Source organism: Cynoglossus semilaevis, unplaced genomic scaffold, assembly GCF_000523025.1.
Source record: "Cynoglossus semilaevis isolate Cse_v1.0 unplaced genomic scaffold, Cse_v1.0 scaffold1102, whole genome shotgun sequence".
Classification (NCBI taxonomy): domain Eukaryota; kingdom Metazoa; phylum Chordata; class Actinopteri; order Pleuronectiformes; family Cynoglossidae; genus Cynoglossus; species Cynoglossus semilaevis.
In genome coordinates this window covers 365,673-382,903 of record NW_007585110.1, presented here as the reverse complement: position 1 = coordinate 382,903, position 17,231 = coordinate 365,673, and the positions used below count along the sequence as shown (strand labels likewise).

The 17,231-nt window shown below is 40.7% G+C and overlaps 1 protein-coding gene across 1 annotated transcript in view; it reads left to right on the top strand.

Annotated features, from left to right (window-relative positions):
* Positions 1–1,054: 1,054 nt before the first annotated feature.
* Positions 1,055–17,231, top strand: part of mical2a (microtubule associated monooxygenase, calponin and LIM domain containing 2a) — a 24,100-nt gene continuing 7,923 nt past the window's right edge. The window contains 12 exon segments of the mRNA XM_025053556.1: positions 1,055–1,482; positions 7,675–8,044; positions 11,387–11,594; positions 12,018–12,134; positions 13,353–13,454; positions 14,563–14,718; positions 14,810–14,910; positions 15,473–15,730; positions 15,834–15,949; positions 16,038–16,164; positions 16,256–16,349; positions 17,164–17,231. The exon segment at positions 17,164–17,231 is cut by the window's right edge and continues 9 nt beyond it. Of these exon segments, the coding sequence (XP_024909324.1) occupies positions 7,784–8,044; positions 11,387–11,594; positions 12,018–12,134; positions 13,353–13,454; positions 14,563–14,718; positions 14,810–14,910; positions 15,473–15,730; positions 15,834–15,949; positions 16,038–16,164; positions 16,256–16,349; positions 17,164–17,231 (1,608 nt within the window). The 5' untranslated portion in view covers positions 1,055–1,482; positions 7,675–7,783.

The window sequence follows — 17,231 nt, the reverse complement described above, 5'->3', positions numbered from 1 at the left end:
CATGTAGTGTTACCTAAAAACTAATAAATACGGTACCTTATTTAGGTTGACCGTTGAATGTACATGTACATGAAACCCATATGTCAAACTTCCAGCGTGTAGAAATAGTGCCATCTAATGACGCTCCCTTTCTGCAATTGATAAGTCTGACCAACAGATGGAGACATTTGCTTTCGTATATACAGTACAAACATCTCACGTTTGAAACGTCATCCGAGTAGTTATGTCCAACTGGTAACAGTTCGGAAAACAATAACATCAAGCAGATATAATAGAACTGAAAATAAAGAAAGTTCGTAGATTACACACCTCTCTTATTCCTAAGTGTACCAGAAAAAGTGACGTCCATCACATGACCACAAATACTCTCTAACAGTCTGACAGTTTTGTGTTCATGTCATGTACAATGGCATAAATGGCTTTCAACATGTAATTGTAATTGTGTAATTATAAAAACATACATGTGGTCAAACGGTTAAAAACGCTTTCATGGTCCCTTTTTTGTTGACCATTATGACTTATTATTTTAACCCAAATTAGCCAGATATAAGTGGCCCAAAACATTCAATGGGCCTTTTGACAGGATGTCAAAAATTAAACTGATCTTCTGACAACTTAATTTGTTTTAGGGTTGTGGGTTGATGTTGAGCCAATCGCAGCAGTCACTGGGGCAAGCACAGGGTTTATTTATTTGGAGTGAACAATTAACCTAATTTTGTATGGTTTAGACTGTGGTGTAGGAAACTGGAGGATGAACATGACAACATGTGTTCAGAACAGAACTTTTGGGACAAGCCTTCATAAAGGATGTCCATGCCTAATATGAACTCTGTGTCATCACATGGACATAGGCTCATAGACAGTGAGGTTTAGAGTTGACCACATATGGTTACCATTGCTTACACAGGGGCATCTTTTTTGTGGAACCACCCAACTTCCTCTTTAAACCATTGAGCTCTTCCTCTGTATACACGTATTGCCACAGACACCTTGTGGTGTAAAGTGGAACTACATCGAGTCATAAAAAACATTTCCAGGGGGAGGGGAACCGTTTAAACTGGGGAATTGAAATCATGTCAAGTTAACCACATTGTCTGGGCCCGTCCCCGCTTCCACATCTTGATGCTGTTTAGTGGTGGGCTGTCCTGTCTTTATAATAATGGAGACATTTTGGACCTTCGTTTTTAGGGTTGTATTATCACGGTTTTTAAACTTAACTGAGTTATTTAGCAGCAGCAGTGTGTGAGAAAGCAGCTGCTGAGCAGCAGCGGCAGAAGCAGTTGTGTGACAGAGATATGTGTGAGAGCAGAGCACCGCCCACTCTCTACACACAAACACACACACACACACACACTGGCCGCAGCTGCAGACAGGAGCTGACTGAGTGACTTTTACACACACTGATTGACTGAGAGTCACACACTGACTCCACAACGGCAGACACTGGACTGAAGCGAGGCTGGACCGAGACTCAGAACTGGGGTGAGTTCTTAAACTCTATATGTATATGTTTAAATGAATCGGCTTGTTTGTGGCGGAGACACCTGAGCCGCGTTGAAGTGAACAGCTGTGAGTTTGGGTCTGAGACAAGGTGAGGAAAGAGTTGAAGACACACTCAAACAAATAGGGGAAATGTAAATGAGTTTTGAAAATAAATAAATTTAAACTTTTTTTTTTACGACGTATTACGACTGTTTAAAACGAGGAAACCCATCACCACCAACTGTCAAAAAACGTCTACGTTTGACAAATACATCATTTGCGTTATATTTATATTTGTTTGCAAAGGAAGTAGGAAGTAAAGGAAAATAAAATCTAAGTGAACCTTTATTTGACCTAAATGTTTTGGAAAATTTTGTTTTTCTCTTTTTGACACATACATTTCTTCCTGATATATAAAGGAACTTATAAAACTTATAAAAGTGTTTCTTACTGACTAAAGATCAAGTTTTTTATAGACTTGTATTAATTGAAAACTTACAAGTATTTAATATTTTGTTTATGTATTATTTACTTATTAATTTAAAGGGTTGCTCAAGTGTGACAATATTTTTATCATTAGCCCAGTTCTTACTCTAATATCTGGTGCGGGCTAATCTGTAAATTAAGGCATGTTTGATTGTCTGTTTGATCAATTGCAAGTCAATAAAATACATTTTTTTATGTTTGTTTATGGGTGGACAATTTCCCAAACTAGTTCTGAAGTTGTTTCTGCAGTAAAACTAGAAAACCACTAAATCAGGCTTCTGTTTCAAGGTTTTTCACGCATTTTAAAACATACACATGCTGTAACTTGCACAGTTTGCACAATGGCTGCGAATGAGGGCAGTGTTGAGACCCTTCCCTATGAAAATGACAAGTCATGTTGGGTAAAATCAAATTAATATATGTACAATTGGGCTAAGTTTAAATTGTGTGGTATTTAATTTTATTCAGTATATTTATAAATATAATAATCTATGTAATGATTTTTAAAATCTACTCACAGTTCTACCAAGTAATTGGACAGATTAACTCCACAAAGTGAAGGGAAGAACATGAGTATGTGTGCCAAATTGAGATTGTTCCAAACATGTTCACTATGTTCGTTGCGTAAGCCATACTTGTTAGATATTTTAACATTTACAAGTACCACATTCCACACGTAGCTGACAATTTTGCCATACTGAAGAATAAGCTTTAAAGAATAAACCACAACCTGTGGAACTGCATTTTAAAACAAGCTTTACTGTAAACAAGTCGATGTCATAACAGAAGCGACAGCTTTTCCACAATAGTTAATACACTTCTGTTAAATCACTTCAGCCTCAGAAAGAGTTTTTTCTTTTAACCTAAAGCCTCAGCACCAGTGCGTCAACAATAGTCCTTTTTTTCTGTTAGCCTTATTTTTCCCAGACTGACTCCACCTGATCTGCAGCTTCACTCCATATATCCCCACTGGCCTACATGATAAAAGGAGGTGTGGTGCTGCCAGACGGAGCTGTTGGGTTACATTAATAAAGAGCAACAAGGAGTCTGCCACCGTGACTGCAGGTCAATGCACGCGCGCTGCTGATCAAATATACGACTGAACCTTTGATAAACACTGGATTCCTCAGCAGGCGCAGAAGCTTGGTGCAGTTTATTTCAACACTCAGCCATGATTCATACATCTCGCTGGATCTTGCGTTAACATCCAGCAGTACGAAGCACAGAAACACTCACCCTACGTTTTCCTGTTATCGTCTGAGTAATCATCCTGGGATTTCCTGAGTGTAAAAAAATACGTTATGTTTTTCTGCCGTCGGTCGGTGGGACTCAAACTGGTTGACAGAGTAACTGTAGTGTTTGGCAGCATTTCTAAACATAATTTATTTCATGTCTGTCTAGAGTGTTAGTCATCCAGTCACCCAGGTCAAACAGTTATTCTGTTTTTTTGGTGTTCTCCTCTCTGTTCCTGAGAGGAGAACACCAAAAAATGTTATAACCTTGTCATTCCTTACGTTTCTGATGTCTCTGAAAAACTCAACAAACCAAATCCCTGTCTATTTCAAACCCAGCAACTACTGGTTCATCCGAAGGACAAAATACCACACCAGAAACAGAGCAATGTGGTTTATGCTGTGCAGTGTAGTTGATGACTCTACATCAGGGAAACCAAGCAGTCACTGTACAAAGGCATGCAACAGCACAGGAGAGCCAGGTCATCAGGTCAGGTCATCAGACCAGGACTCAGTGGTTCATCTACACCCTAAGGACTAATGATGGGGGGATGGGAATGTACATGTCCTTGCCAGGGAAGACAGGTTGTTTGAAAGAGGAGTGAAAGAAGAAACCATCACTCAACAGAGTTCTCTCTCCAGGACACTCAAACCTCTTCCAGATACCAGTGGAGACAGACTCTAAGGGCCTCACGGTCACAGTTGGCCCTCTGGTGATACCAATGTCCTATTGGGCTCTAACGACTCCCCACATCCACACCTCAACTCTTGTGACCACAACAGTCCACCTTCAAATCAGATCACAAACAACTCTGTTGCGACATTGAGTGAATGTTTAACATAAAGTCTTCTGGGTAATAAAGATACAGTGTGGCGTGTGTGCTGTGTGAAACTCACTTTCTCCTTCCTCTCCACCATATGTTTCCTTCCTTGTTCCACAGCATGAAAAACCGGACACATGTGTCTGGGTGACCCAGATGAGACAGGAACTTTCACTGATAGGTGGAGCATGTTGTTTGAACTGATCTGTGTCATTATCTAAATGATGTGATGACAACAAAAGGGTTAAACCAGCAGCTTAACTAAAAGGCTACTGGTGGAGTTGAAGGGAAAATGACCTGGAGGTCTCTGACTTGGAGAGTTGGTGGAATTTTACAGAGGCAGCTCCTGTCGCTGCTTTGATCTGGACAGGAAACCAGACGCCCTCTGCAGGAAGAATTTTCTTTTTTTTTTTTAGAAGTTGAGGTAGTTGATGGTTCACACACACGTTCCCCTTGTGCTCAGGACAACTCTTTTTTTTTTTCATCCATATAACACAGCCTTTGAAAACAATGTCTGTTGAACACAGCTGAACCCTGAACATCAGAGAGTTTCACAGCTGAACTTTGGATCATGATTGTTTTTATCAGAGGCAGTGATGTTGTCAGACAACCTCATGTTTACATGTCCAAACTCTGTAGAAATCTGTCCAGGTCATGTGCTGCTTACTTCTGTAATATGACACTATGTCTATTCTGAGTCTGGCTTAGTTATTGTTGACTTACATAATGTATGATCACGCTGCCATCTCAGATTTCGACCTCTGGTGATATTCCCTTTCCAGATTCTGCCACTGTCCAATTATTGTTTACTTCCTTCCTTTTTGCAGAATTTCTAGGCAAATAACTCCAAACATTCTGCCTTCTGTTTGTGAGAATTATCAGTGTTCTCCTTAGTGCAGCTGACTGGCATGTAGTGTGTTCTACCTTGCTCCTGGCAGCTTGTCTTTTGTCTTGGCACAGCTGCCCCAGCACGCAGCCAGATATCAGAGAGCTGAGATAATTCGTGGTCTGGGGCCTGTTGAAGGGCAGAGCCCTCCGACTGAAGCCCACATGAGAATATTGCTCTGTGAGACATGCTTCCTCCTTATCAGGCCTACAGAGGGTTCCTTCCTGGTTTTCTTGAGTCCACACTGTAATTACAGTCTTTGGCTGGCTTGGCTAAAGTGTGTATTTCCCAGCATTCCAATGTTTTCGTAGTGTTGTCAGCTTCCTATTGTGTTCTGATAGCCTGCGGCAATGTGTGTCCAATGGAAACTACTGTGTGACTGGGTTTTCCAGTCGGCAACAAAAGTGAAAATTCATGTGTCTTGGACACAGTACAGTTGATTTCATTCACTGTGTTTGTTGTTTCACGTGTTCTTGTTGAGACCTCTTCATATTAGCAACAATTTGCAGACCCACTGCGGGGTCAGGCGGTTTTTACATAATGTTTACATGCTGTTTACCTAAAGTACAGTGGTAAATACAGGCTGCAGTTTGTTCTCCTTTTGCCTCCTGGTTCTTCAATACATAAAGTAGTAAAGGGTCAGCATGTGACTTTGAAAGTCACTGTATTACATGTCAGCAACGAGTGTTTACTAATTTTCTCTCATTATTGCCCATATATTATATGTACCACATACTGTTAACTAAATTTCATTAGTATGGAAAATAACAATGCGCTTTATATCAGATAAATGATGGGATGGTCATGTTTTTCACTTAAAATTTTTTTTTTTGGTTGTCCAGGTGTTACAGGTACATTGTTCAAATTCCTGACATTTCCTCCTCTCATACTGGAAGCTGATATCTGGCTTTATCTCCTGTTTACTAAGCTCAGGCTGAGGTATCATTGTAAAGTACAGACAAATCAGGGAAAAAAAAACAGAAATAAAAGGCGTTGTTGGTGGCTTCAATAAAAGCTAACAACCCACCTCCTCTCTATTAGTTCATTTTTTAAAACATTTGATAGATCCTGATTTTTTTTTAGTCTGATACAGTCAGATTCTGACAGTTGTGTTCATGTGAGTGCACATGCATTCTCTCCGCTTTCTCTGTCATTACTTGTATTTTTACAGACGCTCTGTGGTTCCGAGCGTCTGCCCACAAGTGACTTTCCATTCTGTCAGACGGAGATGGTGAAGTCATGGCTGATTCTCTCTACGATCTGAGCATCGACTTGTCTAGAATGGACGTTAGTGGTACCTTTTTTGCTGTGTGTGTCCTTACAGACACATCCAACAGATGGTTCCAATGATTGTGGCTCAGCACTGACAACTCATTATTAATATAAACTCACTGAGCTTAGAGTCAAAATCATAAAGGGGCATAAATGTGTAGGAATTTCCCTGCGTGATTCAAATAGCAGTTTCTGGAGGGGGTTCTGAGACTTGGTGGCTGCTGGAACCGGTGTGTGTGCCAGCACAGAGGTGGAGTCCTGCTGATGGAGCAGTGCAAAGCAGCTCCAGCCACGTGGCACAAGAATGTCCCTTCACTGAGTTTGCGGTTAAACAAAGTGAAGACCAAAGGCAACCAGAGTCTTGCCCCAGGGCAGGAGATAAAAGCAGATAATTAGTTGAACAAAAATAAAAAAATAAAAGTATTGTGTAAACGTTGTTCAACTCTGTTGGTCGATGATGATGTTGTTCGCTTTTCTTAATGTTTTGTAAAAACAACAGGATGCGACTTGCAGCCAAACAGGATTTTGTGTAAATGTTAAATTTAGCTCCAGGGAGCAACTCTGCTGTTGGAGTCAAAAAGAAAAACCATGATCCAACCACACTGTGATCTACAGCAGGTCGTTAAGTGTTGTGGGTTTCATTCATTTCTAAAGGCTGGTGTGCACAATCAACACTGTCACTGACAGGTAGCCCACCTGGTACCCCTGTACAGGGTGTGATAGTGTTAGTGGATTAGAGAGGGAGGGAGGGGGTAGTCCTGAAGAGTCAGGCTGACCTCTCCTCTGACCTCACCCATCCCACACCGCAGGATATTTAAATATCAAAGGCAGACTTTTCCCGAAGACTCACAGACAGACAGGTCTCCGCCCGAAACCAGTAAACAACCCCCCTAAAAAATCACAATAATATACTTTTATCTTCAGGCACAGTTTTTTTCAATCTGGCCCACTTTTCAAAACACTTGATGGCAAAGAGAGAAAAAGCAGAATTAATTTTTTCTGGTCCTCCAACAGCAGCAGTCGTGAAGTTTTCCTGGATGGATACTTCAGGTACAAATACATCAATAATACTTTGATTGCTACTACAATTGTATTTATTCATTCTCATTACCTATTTATCTGATGTTGGTCACAGATGCCAGTTATTTCTACCAATGTGACCAATGTGAAGGTGGTCACATGACTGACGATCAATCTGTCAATCTGCACTGATTGGTTCAGACTCAACTTAAACTCAACTCAAACATTACCTGACTCACACCTAAACTGTAGTTGCTCTATCATTGTGTTTAATTGCAGCCCTTTAACTATGATGGCAGTAATGTTGACATTTTGCACTGGATCAGTCCGTTCCGAGCTTTACTCAAACTTTAGACTTTATAAACTGTGATGCAAGACAAAGATGCAGCACCAGTAAAATCCGACTAACAGCACAATGTAGAAAAATCCATTTGGCATCCGATGACATCACAACTTTTGTGCCTTGCCTCCACAGAAGGAGAACGATGACTCGGGCCAAGCAGAGGGTGTAGCCACATCTGGCAGAGAGTGCTACAGCAGGCAGGCGCCTCAGCACATCAAACCATCCACTAGAGAAAGGAAAGATGGGAGAGATGGAGGAGGAGAGGGACAATGTGGGGAAACTGTTTGAGAACTTTGTCCAGGCCTCCACCTGCAAAGGAAGCCTCCAAGCCTTCAGTCTCCTGTGCAGACAGCTGGACCTGGACCCTGCAGACAACGACTCCTTCTACAGCAGCCTGAAGGCAGGGGTCACCACCTGGAAGGCCAAAGCACTGTGGACTAAACTGGACAAGAGGATGTCCCACAAGGAGTACCAGAAAGGTCAAGCTTGTGCTGGCACCAAGGTAACTGAACACACGCATTTTGACCATATTAAGACTCGAATGGAATTTCTTATATTTCTGGCCATCTATTTTTAGGTTGTTTATTTGTCAAACTACAGTCCTGTTTTTTAAAGATTTTTTTTTTAGGCTAGAGCAGATTTTTTATGGAATTACTTCCAAGTAATTCTTTAAACATAGCATTTTAATTAAAACACATTTTTGGCCATAGTTTATTATGAATGTTTAATATCCGCAAATGGAGATTGTAAAGATAAAGCACTAAAACATCTATTAATCTCTTACAATCAAAACCTAAAGGTATTATTGTCATTTAGTAGTGCAGCTGCAACAGAGCAGCTATATTCAAATGAGTGGAGGAGTTTGATTACCCATCAGCCTACAGCTACCCTCAGTGTTTCACTCAGCAGCTGGTAATATTTGGCCCCAGTTCTATTGACTGTGTTCTCTGTGCTGCCCATCCACCGGTCCAAACTGTAATTCGATTACTTTTTTCATATTCTATTTTATCAGAGACATTTAACAGTTAAATTAGAATGTTGTCAGATTTTAGTTGTCAGCAGAGGTTGAAGTTTTTAACAGTTCTTCTAGGTCAAACAGGATTGTCTGCATACTGGGCTAATTCTTTCATTAGCCTGACATATTTGTTGTCTTGTTCATACAGACAGACAGTCAGAGTGCGCAGCTGATATAAACTCTGGAGACAGACAGTCGCTTTCTACTGGATTAGTAATATCTCCTGGGGGAACCACAAAGTGACAAGTCGTGATTTTACGGCAGCTCAGCTCTTTTACACTGACAGATGTCGTATCAGTCAGCGGCAACCCAGGGATGTGATGTCATCAGAATTTTACGACGTGACACATCTGGCTGCACTTACTTTTAACCTTTGGTTTTCTGTCTACTTACCGTAGTCATTGAAATGCTGCCTTTAGTGGTACTAAAACATCCAGTCCAACAGTGACTCTTATATCATAGGCCTCTAAATATGAATGTTTTACTTGTTCTTGAAGACAGAGTTTTGACTTTAATACTGGATTGGATTTTTAAAGCTTCTTTGTGTCATAAAGTAGTCCTGCTCTCAAGCTGAAATCAGCTTGGAGAGTGCAGCACTAGGAATCCTGCCTGGAGGGCAGATAGTTCCAGGTTTGTTAAAAACTGAAACTGTGCTGAATCATTACTTGAACTGTTGAAAAAGGACAAGTCAAAGGTTGTTTTTCATTCATAATGTAAGAAACACGGTTTAGATACATATACTCTACCTGTAATTCTTATTAACATTTGTTTTCTTTGCACTTCTATGACAATACAAATAATAATGACTGATGATTTGGTCTTTAAAAAAGAAATTTGTTGCAGCCATGATCGTTACATGTTTGATAGTCTTGTTGAGTTTTGTGTACTGTATGGCCACAGCAGTGATGCATCTTTGGTACTTTAATCATAAGAAACCATTGAACTTAATTGTTTTTAGTACAGTTTAATCAACACAGATGAGAGAAGCTACTTATTATGAATTCAGTTTAATTGTCTGTATTCCACAAGTGACAGTTCTGGGAACTGCGGGGGGGTTTTTATCCACCTTGTTATAGTAACGACTGAACATTAGCCTTCATCACGAAGGCAAGGGTGAGTCTACGTCACTGATAGGAACAAGGTCAGTTGTGGGAGGTTCAAAAGGAAGTGCATCTGTTCTGAGTCAGCAAACGTGAAGGAAAAACACTCCTATCTGGAAAAAAAGGATGACAGAGTACATGGAAAAAGACAAATAAATGTGGTACTGAGTGATAGTCATATCAAATCCGTTTCCCACCGTTCAGACAAAAACATGTGCAGATGATCTGAACAAACTGACTTTGTAAATGTGCACATGTCTGATGTCATTTTGTAAACATCTCGCCAACTCTGTGGCTGACTAACACACTCGGGATTTTTTGTGTAAAAAAGCCTTGCCTGCGGGCCTGTCCAGACTCCACCTGCTGTGATCTAAACACCTGAACATACGTCATTCCCATAACCTCAGGTGATTTGTGCTGACGCCATCCTGTTCCTCATAAGCCACAGATGTAGTGAAACCACAGATAAATTAACCCTGCTGTGAAAGAGGGGAAAATACAGAATGCTTAAAGTCTAGTCTTCCTGTTTGCGATGTGTACGGTTGGATTGCTGACACTGAATACTCTGTAAACAGTCTGGGACTCCAGGGACCGACATGAGAGAGTCAGTCCCTGGAGTTTTGTCTTTGGACACAAAGGAAGGCAGAAAGTCAGCTGGCTTAACCCAGCAAGTACATATATATATATCTGGCAGAAAATCTTTTAAGTAGTTTAAACACAGTAGTGAAGAAGCTTAAAGTATTAAAAAGAGAACGAAAGATATTTTTAGGACTGGAGGGACGAGATCTGCGTCCCTCCAGTCCTGGGTCAACGGTCGACCTTCAGGAGTCAGTTGGTCCTGGATTAGATAGAGAACACAAACACACACTCACACACCCACTCACCCCCCACACACACATACTGACACACAGAGATAGACAGTGAAAAGAAAGATAAAGAGTGGAGTCTGAAGGATGACTTCATGTTGGAGCCACACATTCCTCGACGGGCTCTGTAACCTTGGAGAACATTTTTGGGTGATGTTGTTTTTTTTAATCACACCTTTGATGTGTGTAAGGTAATGATGCTTATTTTGTTCACATTTTTTCCTAATCTCTTCTGCAGAACACTCTGAAACTCTTTTTTTTTTTTCAATTTTATGCTCTGTAAAGGACTGGTTGGATTGAGGCTGCTTCAGGAACTAAAAACAAAGAGCCAGTTTCCATAAAGTCGACCTAATCGTAGATTTGTTTGTTATATACTGTCTGTTGTTTTATAAAGAGACAGCTGGAAAAATAAGTCTTTTAAATATATCGTGTTGTTTTGAAAGTCATGTACGGCAGGACCAGCCATATCTGATCTTTTGTCATTGGAGAAACATCCATGATGCATTTTTCAGGGCAGGTGTGAACACGTGTGTTTAGCGTTGTCCACATGTGATGAGGTTACAGGGAACAAATGTTGATACCAGGTTTAAAGCAGCCATAAGAAGCTGTCAGAAGCTTAAGCAGGTCAAGATGACTCTGTATGAACATCTAATACCTACAACTGCATACTTTACAGTACTATGTGTCCGTCATCTCATCAGAACCCACAGTGGATGACAGGTCACCTTCAGACTGTACTGTTCTACAGTGTCTGCCTTTCAAACTTCCATTTTAAGTAACAATATTCTCAATAAATAAATAGTTAAATAAGTAACTCACGTTCAGGTCGTCTGTTTTATAATTTGTCGTTGTCTTTTATTCAGTGCCTCATCATAGGTGGCGGACCCTGTGGCCTGCGGACAGCCATTGAGCTGGCTCTAATGGGTGCCAAGGTGGTGGTTATTGAAAAGAGAGATTCCTTTTCCCGAAACAATGTGCTGCACCTTTGGCCTTACACCATTCATGACCTGAGGGGACTGGGGGCCAAAAAGTTCTATGGCAAATTCTGTGCTGGAGCCATAGACCACATCAGTGAGTATTGGACTGAGGGACAAACCAAACTTACCATCAGCTTATGTTTTGTCTTTGAAATGTAATCACCTTCAACATTCTTTAAGGCCTTGGTGCAACATGGGAGTTCCCCAGCAGTCTAGACCTGTCACAGAAAAAACAGCGATTGACTAGATTTTAGATGTAGCCCTAGATTTACAACCTACCTACGTTTTTATCGTCCTGTGTATCCTGTGTGAATGTTAGATACGATATAATGTTAATTAAGTTTAGAAGACTCAAAAAGACATAATCAAGTCAAACCATACAGTACATGTTTTTTTATTCCTTCTCAATCTCCAACTTAAAGTGGAAATAACAGCACAGATAGAAGCATAGTGTTAGACTCAAAGGTGAAAATGTTGCGACATGTACAAATCTATATTGTGTCAATGTCTCTGACAGGCATCCAGCAGCTGCAGCTGATCCTTTTGAAGGTTGCGCTCATTGTAGCAGTTGAGTTTCACATCAATGTTGAGTTTGTGAAGCTGCTGGAACCTCCCGAGGATCAGGAAAACGAAGGTATTTATCTACATGTTCACTCAGTTTAATGTCCAAACAACAGAGTAACTGTGCTTTTATATTCACCCGCCGACACATGATTAATAACTTGTGAAGTTTGGAAGCTCAGACATCAAGGGGAAGTGTTATAAAAGTTTAAATATGACATAAACACTGGGTCAGATCTACGTGTTTGTTGAGACCTGTGCAGCAAGGCCAAGGAGCTAAATTTACCCTCCCACTCCTGCAGCTGTGGCTGGACTTTGTAAAGTGAGGCACGTCTCACATGGTGGTGTTTATTTTCCTTGACATCCACTGAAAAACACATCACAACAGTGTTGGTCTCCATCACATCAGTGTTATTTGCTTCATTTGGTTGCACCTTTGTAATAATTGTGGAATTATTAGCACAATTAGCCATAACTGTAAAGCGCCATTAGCCATATAGATGTATAGATGGGTCACGTCCACACAAGATGCCATGCTTGACGATTTGCTGAAACTCTGCTACTATGTGTATACTAAAAACTGTGAAATCAAGTCAAATCTATATATTTAAAGAAGTTCACAAATACAAGGGAATCTTTCCACATTCAGCCTTATTTTATATTGTTTATAATTTGAGTCTGTACCTTGCAATGTGTGGGTATTATAATCAAAATCACCTTTTCTTCACCCCTGTGCCATTCGCTGCCTCTTCTGCTGTAATATCAACACCGATAACAATGAGAGACCTTCCCCAAATTTAGCCACAGACTTATCGCTGCTCTTCTACTGTGACGTCCTCAGCACAGACTTTGACATCATGGAAGGAATTTTGTCGAGCTGATTTAGCTGATCCTGAGCCCCTCACACTTTGTAGAACAAACCACTTAAAATTGTGTCGCCTCTCATGCAATATACAGCTTATATGGAAAACAATGACAATCTGAGGTCTGGTACAGACGCCTTTATACTTCAGTTCTCTTTCTGTTCACAAATGTTTTATAGATTTTCTTATAAAAATACAAGCAACATTGTTGTATTTGTCCAGACTTTGCTGACAGAAGAGCAGTGTTTTTACCATTTCCGTATTAAAAAAATATCAACGTTGCGTGTGGTCCAGAAAGGAGAAATTTGTCCGGAAAATTATCTTGAATTGCGGACATTTCTCCTGCTCTTCATTCCCTGAAGAGATCTTGGTGCTTTGGACTTTGTCAACCCTCTCTGTTTTTGTTTCTCTGTCCCTCTGTTGCTCAGTGCTGGGATGGAGGGCTGCAATCCGACCAGCTGATCACCCTGTTGCTAACTTTGAGTTTGATACAGTGGTTGGGGCTGACGGCCGAAGGAACACTCTGGAAGGTGAGACGATCGCACAGAGAAGACGTTTGTTATGCATTATTACTCATAATATTTTGTTAAGAAATGCAATTCCTTTGATGGGAAGATAATGTCTTACTAGTTCATGCAGACTTTCTTTTACAGTGTACTATAAAAACATATTGTGTTTCACTGCTCTCAACCCTGTCTCTTTGATGTTTCTATTTGGGATGTTCTGATCCAACCTGGGGAGCTTTAGTGTACCACCTGACGTTGGCCTGGTTTCAGGATGGCCTCAACATGTCCATAACAGTCCACAAACGAATCTAAAGCCCAGACTTGTCACATAAATGCTCAAATGAACTTTGTCAGTTAATGTTGACACCGCGGCTGCAGTGTCTTTACCTACGTTATCTGTAGTTGAATTATCGCTGTTTTCAAGCGCCCCCATCCCCACACCTCCCACCCCCCCGTGTCAACCCATCTGTACTGAAGCCATTGATCTCTCCTTGTGGTAAGATTACACATTAAAACCACTGAAAGTGCTGCACGTAAATAGAACAGCACTGGGGGCCTGGGTGCAGCAGCTGAAACACATGCAAGTTGGACTTTGTCCACGAGTGTGTCTCACTGTTTTATACCTCTTTATTACAAATGTTGTCATCTAACAACTGATTCACTTCAGATGCTTATTCCTAAAAAGGGCATTTTCTTAAGCCAGACCAGAACAGCTCATTCTCAAATTATGAGAAAGCCTATGGGGAGATGATTTTTTTTTTCCCTGCAGTCGGCTCCTCTCTGTGGCACAGCTGCAGCAGCACAGAGTCAAACGGTCAATGTGTTCCCCTTTTGTTGTAACTTTTATCTCTTGATACTAACAGCAACATTTTTAAACAGCGCCAACTCTATTTTCTTTATTTATCTAAACATGTTACATGTTGTTTTATCTCAAGGATAAAGCTCACCTTGGAAAATTGCCTCATTTCTTAAAAATGTGACTAGTAATTATGGTTTAAGAGCAGATTTCCTCTGGTTTTTAGGAGACAAGTTTTATAGAGTGGTTTTCTTTGGAAGATGAACAGGTTTTTTATGGTTTGTGTCTGTGTCACTTTTTTCCTTCTTCTTCTTCTTAATTTTTTGTTTCTTCAAGGTTTTAAAAGAAAAGAGTTCAGGGGTAAACTGGCCATAGCCATCACAGCCAACTTCATCAACAGAAACACTACAGCCGAGGCCAAAGTAGAGGAGATCAGTGGAGTGGCCTTTATCTTCAACCAAAAGTTTTTTCTGGACCTCAAGGGGAAAACAGGTGAAAAAAACCTCCTCTTTGTCAAAGTTCTGCAGGAATTCTTAACAGTCTCTCATACCTAACCATGTCAAAACAATGTAAATGTCTGCAGGCATCGATCTAGAGAACATCGTGTACTACAAGGACAACACGCATTACTTTGTCATGACAGCCAAGAAACAGAGTCTTCTGGACAAAGGAGTTGTTATAAATGTAAGAACTATACATTAAGGACGATCGTTAGGATTTTATTCAAGGCTGTAGTGACTAAAATGAACTACTATTCATCACAGGATAATGTCATAAACTACCATGTCCCTCAGACATTAACATTATTCTTATGCATATTTGTAAAGCAGCAGATAATAGGCGTAAAAGGACCTGGTCAACCATCAAAAATCAATCATGTTATATTTAAAAAATAACATTCAAAATGTGTTGACCATAAAGTTCTCTATACTCCATGACCAAAGTTAATGTGAAACTTGGATACAAAATGACACATTTTCAAACTGCAAAAGAATTGGGAGCATGAAAATGAATGGATTACTTTGATTGACTAATCCAGCTGTCAATCAAAGTAATCCATTCATTTTCACGCTCCCAATTCTAATAAGAGGCTGTCCACATCACCAGGTTCATGATGTGTACTACAGCCATGCTGCTAACATAGTTAGTTTGAACCCTTAAATGATCAACCACATAGAGAGCCGTGTGCAGCTGAACTCTGAGCCCAGGACTAACTCTAAATAAACACCACCTCTTCCTCCACCAGGATTACATGGACACCCTAATGCTGCTGAGCAATGAAAATGTAAACCAGGAAGCTCTCCTGTGCTACGCCCGTGAGGCTGCTGACTTTGGCACCAACAACCAACTTCCCGCTCTAGACTTTGCCATCAACCACTTTGGGCAGCCAGACGTCGCAATGTTTGACTTCACGAACATGTACGCCTCCGAGAACGCCGCTCTGGTCAGGGAGCGATTCGGACACCAGCTGCTGGTTGCACTTGTCGGAGACAGTCTGCTGGAGGTAACAAGAAGCAGACCGTGTCATATTGTGAGGAGAAAGGCCCAGGTTTTGAAAGATTTGACATTAAGTTGTACCCTTTTGTTTGCAATGTTTTCCTGTGTAGCCTTTCTGGCCGATGGGAACAGGTTGTGCCAGAGGTTTTCTGGCCGCGTTTGATACAGCCTGGATGGTCAGGAGCTGGGCTCAGGGTCGGCCTGCTCTGGAGGTGCTGGCAGAGAGGTGGATGAACACAATATAAGACATTATGTGATAGTGTCAAGAGTTGAGTTGGTAACAATGTTGTTTTCTATTTTTCTTGTTTTTGCAGAGAAAGCATCTACAGGCTGCTTCCACAGACGACCCCAGAAAACATTGCTAAAAACTTTGACCAGTACACCATAGACCCTGGAACCCGGTACCCAAACCTTAACTACTCCTGTCTAAGGCCTCATCAGGTGAGATAGAGTGTCCTAGATTTTTAGTCTTATCTACAACTTCTAATCTGATCATTCAACTGTGACATCTTTTTTTTTCTTTCTGTTTAAGGTGCGTCACCTGTACATCAGCGAAGAGCTGAAGAATTCCTGCTCTTTGGAACGTGCTGCTACCATTCGACGTCCTGTTAACATTTCCAGGCGAGGTAGGTTTAACATGCAGGGACAAATGAGGATTCTGTCGTCAATTTGACCTCACAAGAATTTTTCGGATGTGGTCCAGAGATCAAGAAGATCTTTTTTCAAATGCCAGATGTCTTTAAACTGGCGAACACTCCCGTGTAATACAAATATTTTTTCCATCAAAAGTCCACACCATAACTCAAACACAGAGAAAGAAAATATTTTGTCTCGGCCGATACTGCAGATGTGTACAAGAAGGAGGCAGTGACTCAAGTTTTCATGAGTAATCTCTAGTTCAAAAGTTGCAGTGACGCATTTTCAGATTATTCACACTGATGTTCCTGCATGATAGTACTTTCTTTCTTGTGGTATTGTTTGAGCTTTGAATAGATTCACAATCCCAGTCTCTCCCATTCTCACTTTTCTGGGAGTCATAGCCTTCAGGGAATATCCTGTGACAACTTCAAGGGGAAAAAAGAAGAAACTACCCCTTTAAAGTGGATCCTCTTATTGACATTTTAGCCTACTTTATGTCTTTGTCACACCTTTCCTTAAAGCAACGGTCGTGAAGATCTGGATCAACGATGACTTCCAATAAATTCTGCATTTACTGCAACTAACATTAGAACTGAAGAAACGACTTTTTTTAATCTGAATCTGACCTGAGAACAAAACCCAAAGAAGGAGCCCATGCTGAAGCAATATTAAAATGTACCAGAGACAAAGACATGTATGCATGAAGAATAAGAAACAATTATGTACTAAAGCAACTGTTCCAACCTTTTTTGTTCATTAAGTTTAATTTCTATTGACATTTATTCTTGATTTCCTGCATAGACTCAGAGATCCGACCCAGCAGGCTTCTCACCTGGTGCCAAAAACAGACTGAGAACTACAGGAACGTG